The sequence below is a fragment of the Rhagoletis zephyria genome, unplaced genomic scaffold, assembly GCF_001687245.7.
Source record: "Rhagoletis zephyria isolate East Lansing unplaced genomic scaffold, Rhagoletis_zephyria_1.1 Rzeph_scaffold_00313, whole genome shotgun sequence".
Classification (NCBI taxonomy): Eukaryota; Metazoa; Arthropoda; class Insecta; order Diptera; family Tephritidae; genus Rhagoletis; species Rhagoletis zephyria.
In genome coordinates this window covers 171,396-194,101 of record NW_016157397.1, presented here as the reverse complement: position 1 = coordinate 194,101, position 22,706 = coordinate 171,396, and the positions used below count along the sequence as shown (strand labels likewise).

General features: G+C 33.8%; 3 protein-coding genes across 5 annotated transcripts in view; 2 read left to right on the top strand and 1 right to left on the bottom strand.

Moving 5' to 3' along the window:
• The first annotated feature begins 109 nt into the window (after positions 1 to 109).
• On the top strand, positions 110 to 3,503 carry Grip71 (WD repeat-containing protein Grip71). The gene is made up of 5 exons (XM_017610431.1): positions 110 to 428; positions 490 to 648; positions 719 to 857; positions 924 to 1,729; positions 1,801 to 3,503. The coding sequence occupies exons 1-5, from the start codon at positions 239 to 241 to the stop codon at positions 2,391 to 2,393; spliced, it is 1,887 nt and encodes a 628-aa protein (XP_017465920.1). The 5' UTR covers positions 110 to 238; the 3' UTR covers positions 2,394 to 3,503.
• Positions 3,504 to 3,511: 8 nt separating this feature from the next.
• On the bottom strand, positions 3,512 to 9,502 carry Irk3 (Inwardly rectifying potassium channel 3). Of its 3 annotated transcripts, none has more exons than XM_017610437.1 (7): positions 9,419 to 9,502; positions 6,472 to 6,543; positions 6,269 to 6,396; positions 4,905 to 5,300; positions 4,483 to 4,589; positions 4,078 to 4,417; positions 3,512 to 4,005 (listed from the first exon to the last, which is right to left on the bottom strand). In XM_017610437.1, exons 1-7 carry the CDS (start codon positions 9,432 to 9,434, stop codon positions 3,967 to 3,969), a joined length of 1,098 nt encoding a protein of 365 aa, XP_017465926.1. In that variant the 5' UTR covers positions 9,435 to 9,502; the 3' UTR covers positions 3,512 to 3,966. The 3 variants fall into 3 exon arrangements, with proteins under 3 accessions (XP_017465926.1, XP_017465925.1, XP_017465927.1); XM_017610436.1 differs by lacking the exon at positions 9,419 to 9,502 and adding an exon at positions 7,604 to 8,222 and having other exon boundaries at positions 6,472 to 6,536; XM_017610438.1 differs by lacking the exon at positions 9,419 to 9,502 and adding an exon at positions 7,510 to 7,573 and having other exon boundaries at positions 6,472 to 6,536.
• A 1,158-nt stretch (positions 9,503 to 10,660) lies between these two features.
• The window catches only part of LOC108358908 (serine-rich adhesin for platelets-like), a 30,166-nt gene continuing 18,120 nt past the window's right edge, over positions 10,661 to 22,706 (top strand). The window contains exon 1 of the mRNA XM_017610428.1: positions 10,661 to 10,954. The gene's annotated coding sequence lies outside the window, so the exon portion shown is untranslated. The remainder of the gene's footprint in view (positions 10,955 to 22,706) is intronic.

Below are 22,706 nucleotides of genomic sequence, written 5' to 3'. Positions count from 1 at the left end.
CTAATTACCGAAACAGCCCGGAAAGTGTGTGGCTTCTGGGCTGTTTTGAGCACCCGCGGGTAACCGTGGGCTCGTGTGGAACAAACCTAATTAATCGCCGCCAGCTGTCGCCACGAGCTCATTGTTGTGAAGTTTGACAAGCAGTTTTTCAAATTAAATTCTAAGCGGTGCTTTTGTAATTGAGTTTTTCTTATTAGTTGTATTATTTATAGAAAAATTTAATATAAATTCTTTGGAAATGTATCTAATTTCAACGGGGAAGACAACTGTACTCTCTGACTTCAGTAATTTAGAAACAAAATCAATTTACCAGCACGCAAATGGCGAAACCACCGATTTTCAATTCTATGCACGGCAACGCATCTTCCTGGAAGTGAACAAAAAGTCTGGCTTGGAAATAATGCGGATCAAAGATAAAGGAGATCACAGTAAGTGATTCAATAATTCACGTAGTATTTGTTATACAAAGTTTTAATATTTATAACAAAGATTTAGAAATTCAGCGTGTGCGCAAATTGAATATTGGAAATGTTTACTGTGTCGCCTGCGCAAAGCAGTCGCTCGAGGAAATGGCATTCGGTGGTGTAAATGGCCAAGTTAGTCTATACAATTATAAAAACACTGAACTCTTGCATCGTTTTAAACCGGGTAAGTGCTACAATATGTATTGTATAAGATTCCAGCTTCCAATACGCCCATCTCTGACCTTTTTTGGCAGAAAATAATCGTAATAGTGTGCTGTATTTGGACTACAATGGAACAGATGAGTATATAGCTTCGGTATTCGAAAGTGGTCAAATCAACGTTTATGGCACTAAAACGAAAACAAAAGTAGATAGCGTAAATATTGATGGAAAGTGAGAAAAGAAACTTCTTTAATAGTGTTGCTTGTTGTAGCTTTATTAACTCTATTTTGGTTTTAGCTCCACTCTGGCACGTTTTCATCCAAGCAAGCGTTTCCAGCTATCAGTAGCATCTTTCAAGGGTGCCGTTACCGTCTACGATCTGCAAACCAAACGGAAGATATTCAATCTGAGCGATGCTCATGCCTCACCTTGTCGCGATCTATGCATGTCTGCTGCAACGCCTGATACACTAATAAGCGTGGGGTATGATTGTATTGTTAATGTCTTCGACACACGTCGTAGAACGCCGCAAATCAAACTAAATCATCCGCATCCATTGTCTACCGTTGCAATGAGTAGTTGTGGTACATACATTTGCGTGGGAAATTTGAAAGGCGAGTTGATTTCTTATGATATACGTAGTGTGAAAAAATGTTTAGCCACCAAAAAAGTGCACGATTGCTCTATTACACGTTTATCATTTGTGCCACTACCTGAGGAAGATAATAATACAACACCAAGTTTTACCAGCACCACCGCCAATAGTACAGATAATACATCCGAAATTCTTGAAGATCAGCAGAAGTCAATGGCGAACATGCGCCAACGCGATTCTTTTTGTGATTTTCTAGATTTTCAAGCAAACAAATTGGACCGGAAATCTGCACGTTTTACAATGGGGCGTGACAGCTTCGATTGGGATACACTTGGACGTAGGCCAAACTCGGAAGATAATCGCACAAATGTATCGAAACTAAACGGCAGCAATGAAAGTGTCAACAACTCGAGTAGTAACACCACTGATGGGAAATTGAATTTAAGTTTTGATTATGTAAACACACGGCGTGCTAAGGTAGTCGAAGAAGGAAAACGGCAATTTTCTAGTAAGGTTTTTTCAGAAATAAAAATATTTTTAGTACTAGCAAATCCTTATTTTACTTTATTGTAATTGCAGCGCTGCCGACGGCACCACTCCGTGATCGTAATAGCATATCGAAAGTTGTAACCAATTTAAAACAAATCGATGAGGAAGAATCAGCAAATTCCGCACACTCAACGCAACAAATAGAGTTTGATTGTGATAGCGATAAAGAAAATCCCAGTAATATAGATGTAGAATTCGATTCAGCTGCGCAACCGCATACACCAGTAAATGCATGCAATAGCACACCCAATCGCACGCCGGCAAGCACACAAAATTTTACAGAAAGCAAGAAATTGTCGGAAAATTTAAAGTCGCAAGTTGCAAATACACCTGTGCCACCACAAGCAGGGATTCTACAGCAAATCGCCGATTTGCGTATGGAAATGAACTCACGTTTTAAGCAATTAGAATCGGAGTTAAAATTTAACGCCGAGCAAAACAAATGGCAAATTTTTACGCAAACAGCTGATATATGGGCGCGCCAAATGAATACCACCGAAGATATACGTGATGCGCTGAGCTATCTTTTGCAAACCGATCCTTTTGTAAATGAGTTTTTACGCCTGAAAGACGAGAATGAGTTATTAAAGGCACAACTACAGCAATTAATGGCACAAAAATAGGTAAAACCTACTCATGTATGTATTTTATTAGATATCTATTGTAGCACTGTTTTGTTTTCCCATTGATATTTAAAAAAAGTTTTAGTGATTAATCTTTATTATTTGTAGTTGATTGTGAAATTGTACTGAATAGAAATGTATTAAATTAAAATGTATTTCATTTATTTAATGCATAATTGTGACAAAAGACTTTATGCTGCCAAACAAAAATTATACTTTTATGTACTAATAGGAATAAAAGGACTAAATAAGTGTGCTTTATTATGGCAGATATTATACATATTTGCCAGGGAATAAAAAAAAATATATGATAACTGTTTAAAATATGTACGCTGATTAGTTCTATTCCATTGAGCAAATGTGTACTGTATAGCCAGCTCTGCTGATTTGATTTGGTTCAAAATTTAAAAGTGCATAATTAACACTTTCCCTGCCATATTAAAAATGAAACAACCTACGTTTTGCATATATCTTTACATAAGCATATGGTCAAATTAACTAACTCAGACAATTGGTTAACGATCTCGCGATGAGGTAACAACCGTCACTGTCAAACACATGAGGACTTGGACTCATGTAGACTTATGTGAAGTATTTTGAATAAGGGAGAGAGGTTACAATAGAATATTAGGTAGTTAACAATCTACAAAAACAACAACCAACTGGTAAAAACTATCGTTACTAAGCAGGGGCAGGGAATGTGTTAACTTCAACAATAACACAAGGGAACAAACATTTTGTTGCGGCAAATGTTAAAGCTGTTTTTGATTGACTTTGCTGTGCCGATAACGAATCCATGAGTATAAAGTTCCCATCGGCTCCAGATTTTGAAAAAAAAAAAACGAGAAGCTCTAGCAACGAAACAAAAGGCGATATTAGGTGTAACTTAGAGGTGGAAGTCTCGACAACTATCCCTGAAAATACCACCCCTGCATCTTGACTTGATGGTCAATTATAGTCATTTATTGAACACCAATAAGTTTGAGTTCCCACGACAGTCGGGTCTACGTAACCGGAACGACCCAGATTTATATCTGGCCACGGACTGTCACTCCAGTAACACTCCTCAAAATCTCTTTGGGGAGTTTGTATGCTGTTACAACAACAACAGTGCCCACCGCAGGCTCAAGTTAAGGCTTGAACTTTCGACTACAATCTTTTGAAATACCATCCCTGAACCTTTACCCTAAGGTCAATTATAGTTATTTATTTAACAGTAAAAACTTATTTTGGCAAAAAATTTCGTTTTGTTTTCATTAGCACAGTATTCCAGTATTTTTATATTGTTCAATAAGTGACTATTAGTGACCATCAGGTCAAGGTGCGGGGATGGTATCCTCAGGTTAAAGCTTTAATTTAAGCCTAAGTGGAAGGTTCTATCACCTTTTGTTTTTTGGTAGACCTAAGATATTGCAAAAAACGCAATTTTTTTACTCTTTGACTTCGTTTTTCGCAAAATCTGGAGCTGATGGAAACTTTATACTTACAGATTCGTAATCAGCTCAAGAAAGTCTAACAGCTTTATCATTTGCCGCAACAAAATTAATGTTCCCTTGTGTAATTAATATTTTATTCATTCGACGCCGCGATCGTAGCTAGATTTCATGTCAACCTGCAAAGTTAAAAAAAGTGAACCCTTCAAACACTTGCTCCCTAATTTTTTTGCCTCATATTTACTACCCACCGATATGGTTGTATTGAAATTTCTATAGTCCACAATATAGTGCTCATTTCGCGTATCATAACTGATAATGTTGACGAAGCGCTGTCCCCAGAAGATGTCTTCACATGGCACATAAGAAGTGCGCGCCTCTGTTACCATTGCGGTGGCTGCTGAAGTGCCAACTATTGACACATATAATTCAAATTGTGCCTCATTCAAATCTTTTGCTGACCTCAAGTAGTGCAATGGACTTGTCTCATCAATGACATGGCATACAATTTCAGGCCAAACAATAATTTGCTCACCGCCACCATCCAATTTTAGCTCAGTACGCGTTTGCACGAACTCGCCTTCACGCGTGCTAAGTGGATAAAAATTATTTGAAAATACGAAATACGTGCATATTTAAAAATTTCATTTGCTTACGTTTTGTCTGTTATGAGATATACACGTATTTTCGATTCGATCGTTTGTTGTTTGCGTGGGTCACAGACGCGAAATAACAGGCAAAGCTTATCATCGCGGAAGCAAATCTAAAAATAGTAAATACTAATATTTTATTCTCGCCGTTTTTTTTTTTTGAAAATTCATATAAATGAAGTTATTCTTTTTGTACTAATGTGCGCCCAAATTCTGCTTAGCAAACAAAAGGAAATCAAAAAAAGTGTGGCCAAATTAAGTGCGGATATAGTACATACATTTTCACCGCCATATTGGCAGTTATACAAACTGGCGCTGAAAGCAAGTGTTTTTTTTTTATTTATCTAGTGATTTAAATTATTTAAGAAAGTAAACTTATTTACTGTACCTTAATTGATCATTCAGAAAGTATATAGTAGTCTACTTACCACCGCTTTGTCGCTAAACTTCAATTTCGTAATTTGCTTGGCTGGCCGAGCTGCTTTCGCATATACCATACTGACCAACATTCCTTCAATTCCAATTGCAATAATCATTTGCATCACAAATAGGAATATAGCCTCTGGACACTCATCGCTTGCGTATTTCTCGCCAAAACCGATTGTTGTTTGCGTTTCCACAGAATAGATGATCATCGAGACGAAATTATATACGCCTTTAATGCAGGGCTCCTTCCCCTCACCCAAACGCTCGCCAGTCACTTCGTCAAACATTAGATCGCCATGCGAATATGCAACCATATAGTTTAGCAAAGCAAAGAATAACCATGTGGCGAAGTAGGTACCAATAAAAATCGTCAGCATATATTTCCAATCTAATTCAATCTATGTGAGTTGTGGATATGGAAGTATAAAAAGTGATGCATAAAAAAATCAGTACTGCTCTTCGCAGATTTATGGCGGGTGTGCTACCATAATTTGTTAAAATAATTTTAATTTTTCACTAGCATATTTACAAAATTAGTTTAAGTTTTTAATGCAACGCCGATGCATGCTGCCAATCAGTAAAAGTGCACTTACCGCGTGTGCTATTGGATGGACAGTGGCAACGTTTTCAAACCTACACGCACGCACGTAAATGCAGTGAGTGGTCAAATGTTTTAAATTTAGTACTCTATACCAATATGCTGTGCCATTGAGGAGATTTTTTTAATAAATGTAAATTAGAAAAAAACAATGTATGCATGTATTAGAAGTTAATGGTGATTTATTTTAGAAGGTACAACTAATTCGATGTGCTTGTACGTGTACATTATTCAACATTCGATTTATTTAAAAAATATTGAGCATTTACATATGTATTTATTATAGAAACAAACATATGTATGTACATACATGTTTTTGGGCTATAACAAGTGTTTAGTATTTATATGTATACTCTTTAAATTAAAGCATTTAACTTCGACAAAACATATATATATGTATGTATGTACATATTTACATGAACTTAATTTTAAGGGATGAATATTTATGGATACACAAATCTTTAGCCAGATATAACTGAATACATAAATGCATTTAGTTATTGCTTTATGTACAAATATATATACTGAAACTTAAACTTTATATTAATGCGCTTTTTATGGCTTTATACTGGGCATACTATTATATTTAGTGTTCTTTTTGTGATTTGTGTCCGAATAGCTACTTGTTAATGCGTCATTGTCCACATATGATCCTATATCACATTGTTCAAGACTTACATTAGTTGATGCGGGTGTTATTGTGTTGTTCATATTTGACGATGTTGATGTAAGACATTTTTTGTGGAATAAACTTGTTAACGCGCTTACCATTGTGGTTACCAAATCTCGAACATAGCGCCACGACTTTTGGGGTATGCGTCGGATGTTGACATTTTCATTGCCACTCTTTTCGATGACACGATGATGACGACGTCGTGCACTCATATGATCAACATCTACATAAATATGATTCGATTTAGTTAAACGTACGTATGTACATAGATACGTGAAAAAAAATAGAGAATACTTACCACTATAGCGTGAATCTAGATTCAATTCCATTGTACTGCCAACCCAATCACTGGTACAGGGTACGCTAGTGTAAAATTGTAGAGAAGAAATATAAGGTTTAATTTAAATGAGAATATCGTTTAACGGTATTTATACATAGTTTTGAAAATTATTTAAAAACAAGTCAAGAATTAAATAAAACTTGGCGAACAATAGGCTTTTGAAAGCACCCGATATCGCATAGTGGGCCAGGAGCTCGTCATAAGTGAGGAAAATATAAAGCCAAGAGCCCAATTACATATTTAGGAAATTCAACTTAAAACTTAAATTTTAAGTTTTATATAAGTTTAAGTTAAAATCACTTTAATTTGAAAAATTTGCATTCACGCATTTTCTTCCATACAAAGTATGTTCGCATTTTCTAATTTTTTTCAATCTGATTAGGAAGTTGAAAATTTGTGTACAAATTCCTTGAATTTTGCACAAAGTTTTGAAATATAATTTTTTTGTTGTAGTATGAACCATATTTTTATAAAAAAATTATCGAAAAAAATAAAAAATTTTGCACATTTTGTGAAAAATTCGTTGTGTCAATACCTTTTTCGGGCAGTATATTTGCAAATATAAGACATAATAACAAAAGAGAAGAGCTTCTTTCTTGTTGTGACACATAGCCACTGCCACTGCTTCTTGCGTTTTTAAATATATATATATTTTTTTTCATTTTCTGAAAGTGCCATCCTGCCACGAGAATTGTACCATTTTAACCAAAATCTGATGAACTGATTTATTAAACGTAAATGTTTAACTATGCATATAATTTATCTCTAACTTGACGGCATCATACAAATATTTACATACGTTGCACTTGATTATCTGTAAAAGTATGCATTAGTACTTTTTATCTAAATGAAACGCTAAGATTTATGATACATATTAAATGAATCATTGCCGTGGTAAAAATTTTAAAATGATTTGTCTGTTATCTTTCTTGTTGCTGTAAAATTTAATATACGTATAAAGTCTCCCAACAGATTTCCCAACGTCTGTTTCTTTACCCGTAATATCTTCCGTACTAAATCTAACTATTTCTGACAAAATCCTGTAAATGTGGCGAGTAAAGTAAAAAAACTAACTTTAATAGGCACTCACTTATTCGCACTTCTACTTATGCTGCTAGCCAATTCACATTTTTTTCGCCGTTCCACAATTGGACTTTCTGGATAATAGTCTCGGGAATCGTTAATTTTCTCCTTTTCCTCCGAGCGTTTAAGTGATTTCGGTTCAATTGGTCGTGGTTTAACTGGCATCGATATAGATCGTCGCATTTTTGTATTATCTGCTTGATCCATTGTATATATGTATGTATGTATGTATATTTTCTCAAGCTTTATATAACAAGTTGATTACTTGACCAACCACCCACTCCAGCTGTGATAATACTTCAAATTAAATTGAAAGCAATTAGTAACGAGTGTTTAAATTAAATCAGATCAGCTACTATATTATACACATCGAGCACTAGAATGGAATGGATGCCAACTGCTCCACGATGTTGACCATTGAAATGGCAAAAGCAAACTAATGCGTCAAAAGATTACTACTAAATTCATCTTTATGAGATGCTCTTTATACAAATGATAACCATAATCACAGTACGAGTATACATATTGGACGACTCTGTTGTAGTATGTTTTATCTTGGGTTAAAGCAAAGAATTGGGGGAAGAAACTTAGGGACTTGCTGTTGACACAGCGTCTGAAATGATAGATATGTGACATGACAAAATTACTGTTTATTACTGCTTTGATACAAGCATTAGTTCAGTGAGATTATACAGTAGCAGAAGTAAGATACTTAGAATAAGATGTAAATATATAAAAAAAAATTCGATTGCTTTAACGCTTTCATCATAAAAACTTTCTTATGAAATTTGAGAATAGAAACTATTAGCTGAGCTTTTCTGCACTGAGAGTATAAATTGCACTAGCGTCAAATATATTATTTTTGGGCTGTGGAGGAACAGAAACCACTTCCCAAAAAGGAGACGGTTATCAATTCGTGGGAATATTTTTTTTTTTTTTTTTTATGTACATATAAATGTTACCGCATAACTTTGGACCACATTAAACGATTTATATAATTATTTTTTTTAAGGAAAGGTGTTACCTCACAGCTAGTCCCATACTAATTTGGTTTAGATCCGATCATTGGATCTTGAAGAAATTACCGATAATCTTAAATTTATATATGGAAATTGAAGTCGGATTTGTTTTTTGCTCAAAAATTACTTGTAAAATTACATTTTGTGACATTCAAATTTTCGATTTATATTTACAACCTACTTTAGCAGTTAAAGTCTTCTTTTTTTACGAATTAGGGTTTTAGTCTTAATTTGTATTTTTGTCTTTATTGTTATTTATTATTATTATTTACTTATCTTAATTTTTATTATTAATTTTACCTTTATCTATGTCTTAATCTTTGCATTTAGCTTAATATTTTTAATTCTATTATTATTTTTGTCTCTGCCTTGATCTTTATTTCTACAACTATCCTTATCTTCACCCTTTTCTTTTTAGGTTTTGCTTTATTTGTATTTTTATCCCCATTTTTATCTTAAAATTTATGTTTATCTACGCCTTTTTTGTGTTTTTAATCTTATCTTTATCTTTATCTTTATCTCTATCTTTATCTTTATCTCTATCTCTATATCTATCTTTATCTTTATCTCTATATCTATCCTTATCTTTATCTTTATCTTTATCTTTATCTTTATCTTTATCTTTATCTTTATCTTTATCTTTATCTTTATCTTTATCTTTATCTTTATTTTTATCTTTATTTTTAATACATATGTACATATATTATGGAGCATACATACATAAATAAAGTAACAATAAACCTCACGGTTAGACTTACCAAATGTGCGGGTCTAGGAGCCTGCGGGCATGGGGCAAAATAAGCGCTGCGGGTTTGCCATTAACTTCTTTGAGATTCTGCGATTTACTGTAAATTTGAGTTGTATTATCGAATCGCAACTTCATTTCAAAGATAAATATGTGATTTATAAGTTTATGTTTTAAATTCAAATGTAAACAAACTGTTTAAGGGCCGTTTTCTCAAGTAACCTGTAACTTTAAAGCTCACTTTGTATTTAAAGGTTGCATTAAAATTTATTTATTTTTTTATTTTATTTTTTGTCGGCCGCTGTGGTGTAGTGGTAAGCAGTGCGCGCTTTCAGCGCCTGCGCTCAAGCCCTGGTCAAAGCAACATCGCAAAAAATATAGAAAAAGGTTTTTTTCTTAACAGCGGTCGTCCCTCGGCGGACAATGGCAAACCTCCGAGTGTATTTCTGCCATGAAAAACAGCTCAAAAAAATATAATCGCCGTTCGGAGTCGGCGTAAAACTGTAGGTCCTTCCGCTCCGCTTTTTGTGACAACATCAAGGCGCACGCCACAAGTCGGAGGATAAGCTCGGCCAAACACTAACATATGTGTAAGCGTCAATATATTATTATTAGTATTATTAAAATTTATTTATGTGTTTAAAGTAAAGCATTTTATTATCGGTTTTAAATTGGTTTACAACCAAGAAACATACATATGTACGTCAAAACACTATTACAGAAATGCTTAACTTTAGTCATATCTTTATTTTTAATCCTACCTTTAAATATAAAGTGAACGTTAAAGTTAAATGTTACTTCAGAAAACGGCCCTAAGAGGATGATTTGATGAAACTTAATTAGTGAAATGAAAATATGGATGAAAAATATGAATCTATTATATATTTTTTTTTTTTTTTATGACGCTGGGAACTATTGCCAATTAGAAAGAAAATTGCGCGCCAAAACTTAACCGTCAGAAAATTTCAAAATGACTTATATTGCAAGCTTTTACTAGTTTTGCGTTCAATAACTTTTTCTGAAAATTTTCTCTTGCTCTCAATTTTACTCTCCCGCATTTTCCGGCAAAAGCGTGTTGTGTAACTTCAGTTTTTTTAACCGCGGTTATAATGAAATGGTTGAAATATTTCAGATTTGCGGTTTTACGATAAAAAAAAAAATTTTATGACGTTTACGTTCTTTGGTACATACAAAGAACGTAAAACATACAGTTTTTTACACCTTCCATCACTGTCACTTCGAATTCATTTCATCTGGCAATGCTAACAAATATTGGCAATCAAATACAACTCTGTATGTAAAATTGGCATCCCTTTTTATATTTCAGTTCCAGTTTTTCAGCCCAGCAAGTATGGCGTTTAGTTAAATTCGTACAGTGAAAAGTTGTGACATATTATTGTGAAAGCAAGAAATTGGATTCAAATGAATTTTGCTACTTGTGCTTTACCCGATAATACGAATAAAGGTGCTCGTTTAAACAATAAAGAAGTCAGAAAAATGTACCAATTTGTTTTGTGTAAACATAAAATAAGCTAAATTAATATATACAGATATACAGTTTTTGGAAGAAGGGGTCGAAGTGCGGTTCATGCAGGTAAATACCGAGAAATCGTAAAAACTCATTTAGAAGAGCGAAGTCGCAAAGCTATATAGTGATTTCTAGGAATTTGATGCATATCGTGATTTCAATTGTATTATTAAGCACAGAGATCCGCGAAAGTTAATGCATATCCTTAAACAAAAATGTGTATACCAAATATTGAATATCAGTTAAATGCGGTAAATTCCAGGAAATTTAACCAAAAGGCAGAAAAACGGCCAAAAAGAGGCACAAATTATTAAAGCATTGAGATACCAATTTCCGAGAAGCGCATTTCTAATTTAGACCAAATTCTCAGAAGTGACAGACAAGCCAACAACGGCAGAAACAGCCAGAGGCAACTACAAATTATATACATGGTTGTGTTGGGAAGGCATGGCATCATGGCAAAAGCGAACGCAGCACAAACAACAATACATACAGTATTAGTACGAAAAGTAAAAACAAAAGTGTGAATGATAGGAGCAAAAAATATGCGGGGTGCCGTGTTGCGATCGCAAAGAGCAGAGCGCCACATTGCATACAAAAACATAAAGACATATATATATATATATGCGTGTGTGTGCATGAGAAATCGTATAGAAACCCGCACGAAAGAGCGAGACAAAGCGAGGCAGCTGAAAAGAGTGAATTGTTTCACTGTTGCCAACTCTTGGAAAAGGTGTGCGAGTGTGGTGGCTTTGTGTGTTGTATTGTGTGAGTAGCAGCGTGTGGCAGAGCAACAAAAAAAAAAATACATGTTTTATTTCAATTCGTGGGAAATTTTTAATTGTTCACGTGAATTTATTATAATGGAGACCAAATGAAATTGTGAATGTCAACGTGAAAAGTAAAGACACAAAAGTATTTATCAAGAATTTTGAATTTGTCCTGACTTAGCTAAGCGAAAAAGCGAATAGCAATGGGCTTTCATTCATAATGCGTGTACATATATATGTATGTACATATATGTATGTACATATGGAATGTACATGCATAAATATATATATGTACATAAAACCCACATATGTATTTGGATGACTAGTTTAGAAAATGATGATAAAGGGTTAATGATTTTATGAAGCCTATTCCAGGTACCTCAGGATTTTAAGGAAGTGCGTCACGGTACATAGGATTTATTACTGGCGATAACAGCTTTTCCTTGAAAACTGCAAATCCGGTAGTACCTGGAACAAGCTTAATGCATATGTTGTGACTTCATAAAATCATTAATGATGACAAAGGGCAACATTTTCTAAACTAGTCAAAAAAAAATATAAAAAAACGAAATTTTACCCGATTATTAGGTTTGTCCAAAATAACAGTAACTTTGAAGATAAAAATTTAAAACACATCTGATTGAAATAACGGGCTCAATAAAAAAAACTTGAAAATTTAATTCAGTTGAAATTAAAAAATATGTAAAAATGCACGTATGTGCATATGTATGTATTCTCTTTTTTTTCCCGGCAATCAACATTGAAAATTCCTGCTAAAAATTTTGATAATTTAACGGCATTATATTCATATACATACATATGTATGTGCGTACACCCCGCGACAAAAGATAGCCCATCAATATTTTTGACTATGTACTTTTCTTTTTGCTTTTGCTGGGCCGCCAAAGCAATTTATGACACATCAGCGCAAAAAATGTAAACCATATTATTAGGAGTTTGGAATGAGCATGACGATTTTTTATGAAGTTGATTGATTACTCATTATAATATTTGTAGTTTTTTACCATTCTATCGTGGAATCCATATGTACGTACATACATACATATGTACTAGGGATGTTGCGAAAGGGGAATGTTAGACATCCGCGGATGCGAATGCGGATGTCAAATATTTTTAAGAAACAATTCGAATCTAGCATAATGGCTAGATCGTTGTTTAAACAGCGCTTACAAGCTAAACCAGATACATGTGTCAGGTTTTTCTAAAGCTTTTTAAAAAGAACTCTTCATTCTCATTCCTTTGGCTATTTCAGAATTTGGGGAATCTGTAACTTTATCAGCGTTTTTCGATTTTAGTTTTGGTAATTAATTTTTAGTACTTTCTTCTGCGGCTGGTTTGAAAAATTTGTGCTTACAGCGAGCTATGTAAATAGGTGGATATCAGGTGAATCGGATCAGAATATTTGTATTTTTTTAAAAAAGCACCTCGTTTTTCATAAGCATTTGAATCTCTGATAAGTTACGTAATTAAAGGTCAGACCTATAGCTTTTTAATTATTTCAGCATCGATTCTCTTTATAGCCAGAGGTTGATCATCTCTGCTGGAAATCCCTATGGAAGGAGCTTACTCTTTGACTTTAAATAGAAAAGAAGGGACAGTTTTACCACAGAAGTTTTTGAAAATTTTGATGAAAATTTTCTGAATTTTCGTGAGTTTTGCACAAAGTTTAGGAATTATATTTTTATGTTTTTTGTTGTTGAATGAACCATATTTTTATACAAAATTGGCGGAAAAATATTAGAATAACAATTGTTGCATATATTGTGAAAAATTTGCTGTGCCAATACGTTGTTCCGACAGTGTACATTTCATCGGTGCACTTGCACAACATTCGCATTCGCAAAAGCACCGCATTGATTATTGCGAATGCGAAAGCGAATGCGAATGTTAAAATTAATGCGGAAGCTCCGCGGTTGCGAATGCGAATGCGAATATTCGCAACAACCCTGATATGTACACCCCGCGACAGAAGACAGCACATCAAGATTTTTACTAGTTTAGACTACTTTTCTTTAGCTTTTTTAAGGCTCATTATTTTTATATAAAATTATAGCTCTTTATCCAACAAATACCATATAAATCTAAATTTCAGACTTTGTACAGAAATTATAAAAATTGATTTTTGATATTTTTTGTTTCGCTTGTTTCGCATTTTCTTCCATACAAATTTCTTATATGGGAAAAGGGTGCACAATACCGTCAGAAAAAAATTATCAAAAATTAACGCGATTTTTTAGAAACTTCAAACTTGCACTTTAGAATTCAATAAGCAATAAAACTGCATACGAAAAAATTTTCTAGAAATTAAAATTAAAATGCTTGAAATTGGGATGAAAAGTTTGTGAAATTTTTAGAATTTTTGTACAAAGCCTGAAATTTAGATTTATATGGTATTTCGTGGACAAAGAGCTATACTTTTATATAAAAATAATGACCTTAAAAAAGCTAAAGAAAAGTAGTCAAAACTAGTAAAAATCTTGATATGCTATCTTCTGTCGCGGGGTGTACATACCCAGCAAAAAACACGATTACCACAGAAACGAAAGTGGAAACGAGTTAGGCGATGGGAATCGCTTACCCTCTCGCTTCAAGAAGGCCTTATTTTAACATGGGCATGTCATTGGAGGTAAGCCCTTACCCGCAGCATTACCTTCAAACGAAGGGAGAACGCATGGATAAACAGAATCCAGAGAAGCGAACAAAGAATGCCTTACAGAGAAACTAATGTAGAATGCCTAGATAAGTACATACTTATTTATATTAAATTGAAATCAGAAAATGTCTTAAAAGGTTAAAATTAATTAAAATTTTTATAAATCAGCGTACATATGTATGTATTTAGGTATTTAGATTTTCTTTAAAATCGGTATGTACATACATGCATATTTAATTAAGCTTAAAATTGTACTTCCTCACTCTTGTACGTCACTTCATTGACTGACTTCAACTTCGCTGCAAATTGAACAAAGCAAAACATGATTTTTATGCGAGACAAATTTCCACAGAAAGTAACGGTAGAAAAAGAATTTTTGGATATTCATTCCATTTTTCAGCTGACTACGATGCAGCATTCTACTTTGCATTCCCCGAAATGAAGCAAAGAAGCGAAACAAATAAAATATTGTAGGACATTCTACTTTGCATTCCCCGAAATGAAGCAAAGAAGCGAAACTAATAAAATATTGTAGGACATTCTACTTTGCATTACCTGAAATGACGCAAAGAAGCGAAACAAATAAAATATTGTAGGACATTCTACTTTACATTCCCGGAAATTAAGCAAAGAAACGAATTAAAAAATAAATATTATAGGACATTCTACTTTGCATTCCCCGAAATGAAACGAAGAAGCGAGATAAATAAAATATTGTAGCACATTCTACTTTGCATTACTGGCAATGCCTAAAAGAAGCGAAAAAATTCGAAGGCATTATAACGCTATGCCTTCTAGAACACGTTACCACTAAAAGCGATTACCGATTTTTTGCTGGGTATGTATGTACGTACATATGGATTTAACTACAGAATGGTAAAAAAAACTACAAATATTATAATGGGTAATCAATCAACTTGATAAAAAATATTCATGCTCATTCCAAACTCCTACTGATATGGTTTTATATGTTTTGCGCTGATGGTCATTCAAAATTAGAAAATTTAAAAGACTTCTGGTAGCCCTTCTTCGAATCTTTTAAAGCGAAGGCCTCCGTGCTTGTTAGTAGCTTTCAGAACTACAGCCGGCCTCTAGTCCCTAGTCTTCCAGTTGTTGCCGTTTTTAGCGGCACTACTAAGATCCGCCTAAATTGGCTACTCCATCAATTGTCATCAAGCTCCACTAACAGCAGATTTGGACAGAAGGAAGAGGGATGTTAGTTGTGCGGGGTTAAGTGGGTGGCTGAGGAGGTCTGTTTGGTATTTCAAGATCAAATCTGGATAAATACGAGTTCAGGCGACTGCAATATCCAGACCTTAAGTCGCCTCTTTTGCGTCGTATTGGGTGCTTGAAGGTTTGACAAACCGCTTGAGTGGAATTTTTACAAAATCGCCTTATTCGCAACTAAATTTTCAACGAGGGCATAAGAGAAAAAATTAAAGAAAAGCAAACTTTACGTTCAGAACCAACATACATAAGGTCTTTGTTAAAATAATGGAGATTCGGCAGGGAAGTGGTAAGGACCGCCAGGTGAAGGGCAATACCTTACCAGCAACTTACACTTCACCCGGCTCTCCTTACCACGTCACTGACGAATCTCCCTTACTTTAACAAAGACGTGGCCGCCTTATGTAAGTAGGAATTTAGAATGTACATTTGGTATCAGACATACTTCTGAGCCGCTTTACAAAGTAAGTTACGTGTAATGCAGAGCAGTCACTCGGAGTAGTTCGGTGCTTGGAAATAACTTCGGCTGCACGTTATTTTGCAACTTACAACGTCGTGAATGTGTCGTCGGAGGTGTTCATTTTGCGCTTTACTAGTAGATGACATTGGCCATGATGACAATTTTCGCACTAAAAACTGAAAGAAAACATGGCTTACCTCTTAAGGTGCTTACCTATTTCCCAGTGGGCACCTTTTTTTACGAATTTACTGTTTACACACATATATACACACATATGAATTTATGTACAACAAAACTCGTAATTACGATGAATGGCCTTCGTAAGTTCGTTAAAGTTAATCTGCAGCTCTTAACGTTATTTGATCAGATATCACTTCGTAGAACTTTACTAAGTGTTGCCTTAAGTGATCCATGTGTACTCACTTCATAAATACGTATTTTCATATGTATGTACATTAGACTGATTCAAAAAAATCGACTAAATTTTTTTTTTTAATAGCCCCCTCTTCAGTACCTCCGGGGGATGGCAAAAGATACCTGTTAGAAGCGCAACCCTTGATAAGTATTAAGTTTAAAATGTCGCGCATCGCGGATTTCTATTTTCCATATAAATTACTTAGAAAACAAATGTTTTCAACTTTGGAATTTGTTTACTCGACTATGAATTATCAAACTAAAAAATGCGATACACATTTTTGTAGGAAATTACAAAAAACGTCTCTTATCATTTATTTGATAACCCTACTGGTTTAACGGTTATTAAAACTTAAAGTTAAATTTGTATCATTATTACAGTGTTTTCTCCTATTTTAGGTAAAATAATACATATCATTAAATATTGCAAAAATTTTTACAAAAATGCTGCAAATTGTAATTTCCTGCTAGAAAAAGTTATTAAAATCATTTTTAGTGAAAATATTATAAAACAAACTTTCGAACATAACTCATTTACTTCATAATTTGAAAAGTACTTGGCAAGGTGAATTCGACCAGGTGGTGTTACTGGCGAATTTAGATTTTCGCCGTGGTCCTTCTCTGAATGTCAAAATGAAGTGTTTGTTGTAATATGAATTCGCCTTGTTTACAACAAACACATCATTTTGACATTCAGAAGGACCACGGCGAAAATCTAAATTCGCCAGTAACACCACCCTAAGATGCCTGTTTTGACATCCCCCGAAGGTATTAAAGAGGGGGCTATTAAAAAAAAAGTTAATCGATTTTTTGAATCAGTCTAATGTTCATACATACATACATACATATGTATTTATTACATGTGCTTAAAGTTCGGCCGACGCACTTCTGCTAAAAAGCTTATCAGTCAGATACCTTTTCGAAATGTTCATAGGAAACACATCACATTCGATATTTCGAAATTTAAGTACGCTAATTCTCTCAAAGTTGATACTCACGTCAATCCCTTGAAAAGAAATAAAATTATCGAATTTTGGCAAATGGGCGTGGTACTGCCCAATTATAATAATATCAAGTTTAACACCCCTATTGTGAATGTCGACTAGTAGTAGATAAACGACTGTTAGTCGATTATCGATTATCCGTGGTATTTTCAAAGTCGTTTTCTCGTTCAATAAGTGCGTGTAAATAGTTTATAGTCGCTCATCCTTCTACAAACAAACAGTTGTGGAAAAATTAGTGTTAAAGAACTATTCACAGTCGCTTATTGAACGAGAAATCGACATGCACAATACCATAGAAAAGCGACAATCGAATAAGAGTCGTTTATATACTACTATTCGACACTCGCAATAGGGGTGTATGTCTTACTGGCATACTATCGAAGACGTTTGAAATAGGGGTAGAACGACCCTTGCATACCATGTAACGGTAGTTTTCGGAAAGGTGAAAAAACTATATTTAATATGTGCGCCGGGTATTTAATATTCGGCTACGCCCGAACTTGACTTTTTTTACTGCTTTTTATTTGATTATCAAGATGGGCGGCCGCAGTTTGTGCTCTCACTCCGCTGAGCCTAGGTTCAAGACCTCCGAGTGTAATTCTTCCATGAAAACAGCTTCTCATAAAAATGCAGAGGTTATAGCGCATTTCAAGCGGCCCTAGTTAATATAATCATAAATACCCACTACTATCGAAAAACATCTTCTGATTTCACACAATGGTATCGGAAACGTATCAATTGGCTTTCGAAGTTTTACGGTAAAATTTTTACCAGCCCTGCAGCGGGAGGCGTTGTTGGGGTGTAACCGTTTCCATGACGAGTTGTCAAACAATACTGAATAAAAAATAATGACAGTATGACGCTAGTCATGCGTGAGCTTTGAACAGAAAGCAAATGAAAAAAAAAATATCTAGATGGATCACCCTATAGGTTAGGTACATTCATTTTTAACATTTTAACAAGTTCCAAGAAGAATTCGTTCAATATTGTTAACGATTCACGGGAATTTTGCCCCAACACGCTCTCACCTCCATGAACTAAAACGCAAACACTTTGATGAGAAATTCCAGGAATGCCGAAACTCAACACAAACACAAACGGCATTTTCGCCATAAACCACCTGCCCTCCGCAGGCGAATGTCAGTTTCAAGTTATTTTGCAAAACCATTGCTTCGAAATAGGCGTTTGTGTGCACTTTCGTATGTATATATGTATGCGTACATACTTACATACATGTGTAAGTATGTAAGCAAATAAATGCACATGGAAAGTAATTTTAATTTCCAGCTAAAATTAATTTGGTGAATATTTATGTATAGACATACATACATACATATGTACTTGAATACATCCATACATACATACATAATCTGTGTGGGTCATTACTGTTTATTGTATTTATTTTTCCGGAACTGTTGAATTATTATGAAGTGAGGAAGTTGCTAGTTTTTCTTGTCGAAATTAGTGAAACATACTAAATCGTAACAATTTATACATACATATATCATATTTTGAATTCAATCATAATATCTATTACATATAGTAAAATTGCAACAGGCCGATGTCTGTACCTTATAGATAGGTATTAAAGAAAAATTGATATGTGGGGGTCTTTCTTAGAGCAACAGAAGTCAAATCAACAATTTCTATGATTTTTGTCTGTCTGTCTGTCTGTCGGTATGTTTGTACGCGCATCAGTCGAAAACTAATGCATGAAATTGAATGCAGTTTGCACCGATGCATTGCTAGGGGTCTAACACAAAATATAGAAAGAAAAAAATGAGAGTTGCCACCTGTTTGAAAATTGCAGTTTAATTAAATTGATAGATAAAGTAAATATTGCAATATGGCTGCCAAAGAAAGCGGTTTAAGAAGGCATACAGCCAAAAAAAAAATTGTTGGAAGGTTGCCACCTGTTTGAAATTTTTAATTCTATTTAATTGATAAGATAAATTGAATAATGCAATATGAGTATCAAACTGAAGAGGTTTAGGAGACTTTACTGCCGAAAATATGTTTTGAGGAGGCTTAGGGTGCGTACCTACTACCATTCCGCAGGACTTGGTGCGAGAAACATCTTAAAAATCGGTGGGCAATGGCAAACTTCCGAGTGTACTTCTGAATTGAAAAGGCTTCTCATAAAACCATTTGCGGAAGTATGTGTACATACAGTGGCGGTCAAAAATTGATGAATGATGTTTCGTTTTTCATATGTACAATGTTTTTCAGGTAATTTTTTTTTGATATTTTTTATAAAAATATGATTTATGCTTTAACAAAAACTATATATGTATGTAAATCACACGTCCAACTTTATACAGAACTACAAATTTTTATCTAAATTTCGAGCTTTTTAACCAGAATTAAAAAAAAAAACTTTGGGTATGCAGTTAACAAGCTTATAAAATTCTAGTGAAATAAGTGCAAGTTTTGAGTCGCAAAAAAATCGCACTGATTTTTAATACATATATATATTTTTTTTTTTTGTTGACGGCGCTTTCCATTTTTTTCCATATAAACATGCATTTCTTGTGGAAGTATATGCGCAAGACCGTTTGCGAAAAGAATAAAAATAGTCAACGCCAGTTTTCCTAAATTTAGCTATTTATATGAAAATACCGCAACAGCCGTCAGCAAAAAAAAAAATTTAAAAATCAGTGCAATTTTTTAAAAAGCTCGAAATTAATATAAAAATTTATGGAATTTTTCTAAATTCTGTATAACGTTCGAAAGTGTCATTTATAATTTTCGTCAAAGCATTAACCATATTTTTATAAAAAAAAATATCAAAAAAATTTTAGCTTGAAAAACATTGTAAATATTAAAGACGAAACACCATTCATCCATCTTATAAACAAAACCTCTTTGCAAAGTTCACATTAATATACCTAACATCTTTATTTTCTGCAACATCTCTTACGAGGTTTAATTTAATCTTAGTACAAAATTCTATCTAACTGTGTCTGAGCCTGTATCTGTAAATTTACCGCTAACTGCTGGTAGTCGACGAATTTCAAAGAAGTAAATCCTAACAGAATTTTCATTTCTGAAAATTGTGCAAATGACGGTTTCTTGTATTCTCAAGAAAATTTGTCTTACGCACACTTTCCGTTGAAGAGATGCAAGTGTACAAACATCCATACAAATGTATGTGGGTACATGCATACATGCCTTTGTATTTGTATAATCTCAGCACGGTGTACACAGAGAGCGACATCATTTATTTTTCTACAGAATACATTCTTATTCCAGAAACAGAAAATGAAGTGGGTTTGAAATTTCATATGAATTCCGCGTTGTGTAAAAGCAAAGCGGCTTGCACATGCACACTACACACTAAAAGCAAGCGGACAAACTTTTTTTTATGCATCTACCTACCACTGTTTTCCAAGACAAATTTCATATTGTGTGAAAATGTTAGCTGACCAGAATTTTACAACGAAATCGGAGGAAGTATTTACGGAAAAATCCATTAAATACATTTCTGCGGAAGCGCTTCTGATCGAAAGTGGTTGAGCACGAATTACGAATAAGTATTTATGTATATAAGCGGGCCAACATGCGCTTATGCATTTAAATTGGGTTTATTGATGGATTACATACACCTATACATATATATGTACTTATGCGTAAGCTATTTCTTTATAAGTTAACGGTATGCGTACCTACATACCTATATAAAGTAAGCTTACATATATGTTCGTACTGAAATTGACATCGCCCCTACATTATATGTATGCATATTAGGGTGGTCCTTAAATGTAGGAAACAAATTTTTACATCAGATTTCCTAATCCTCAATCGACGTAGGGTCGATACTAATATAATCGAAGATATCACTTATAAATTTTGGTCCCGATTGAAGTCTATTAAGGCGTGTCGCACAGGGGTAAAATTTCATATTACCCTATGAAGACGTCTTAACCGACTCCAATCGGAACTAAAATTTATATGTGATATCCTCGACTGTAGCAGTAACTTTCATAATATGTTCGAAAAATATCTTGGTATTGAAGGAACTGCTTTACACGTTCAAGGAAAAAAATTGCCAAAACTCAACGCAATTTTTAGCAAATTCAGTATTGCACTTTATTATACTAAAATTAATTTGTGTTAGATTCTAATTAAAATGTTTGCAATCTTTGTGATACCTTGCAGAATTTTTTTTTTTAATTGTTGTACAAAGTTTGATCCAAAACCTGAGATCTACCACATTTTTTTGGAAATCTACCACATTTTTTTGGAAATCTACCACATTTTTTTCCAGATTCTACCCCACAAATTTTTTTTCAAGTCCGATCACTGTCACCATCATATTTGACAAATTTGCAATTTTACAGGAGAAATAAAAAACTTGTGTCAGTTAATGCTTTTAAGATTGTTCTAACGATGTTAATAAATCTCGTTATTTTTTAAGATACCTTTCCGCATGGTGAGTAAGCGCAGAATCCACTAACAGAATATCATTGTATGTATTTGAAAAGCTTAATTTAAAAACAAATACCAAAAAGGCATTTCGCACTGATGAATTTCTTACTCTAAATTTTTCTTACAGGGTATCAATAAATGCATGCTAGTTTTATGTAGTACATATGTATACCTAGAAACATATCTACAACAGTACATAAATACATATCGGTCATTTACTTCAATAGTGTCATAACTCAAAAAACTCGAGAGAAACGGCTTTAAGGTTTTGAATTTACATATTTGCATTTTTCACGAAAATCAGACGCTGATATAAAAATCCACCGTCATCGGCGATATTTTCACAAAGTAGTTTTTGTGAAAATTGCAGATACCGAGTGTGTTGAATATAAGCCCGCAATATAGGTACTCCCATAGTAAAAATTAATAAATATTTTGTTCTAGTGTGGTAATCGATAAAGCTATGAAACATTTACGCATCAAAAAAGAAATAGTGGCGGTCATTTCTGCATACTCAACTCAAAATTTATATATTTTGGATTATGACACTATTGAAGTAAATGAGCGATATGTACATATCTACATATGTACAGTTGTCCACAAAATAATAGGAGTGCGATATTTTGACCAGTTTTGGCTATTTGTCTTTTGTTTATTTAATGTTTATTGTTTTTTTATAAAAGCCTAGATGGCTATACAACAAACACCATATAAATTCAGATTTTAAACTTTGTATAAAAATTATAAAAATTTTGCAATTTTTCACCCAAATTTCAAACTTTTTATTTCTAGAGATTCTGATTAAAAGGTTTGAAATTTGGGTGAAAAATTGCAAAATTTT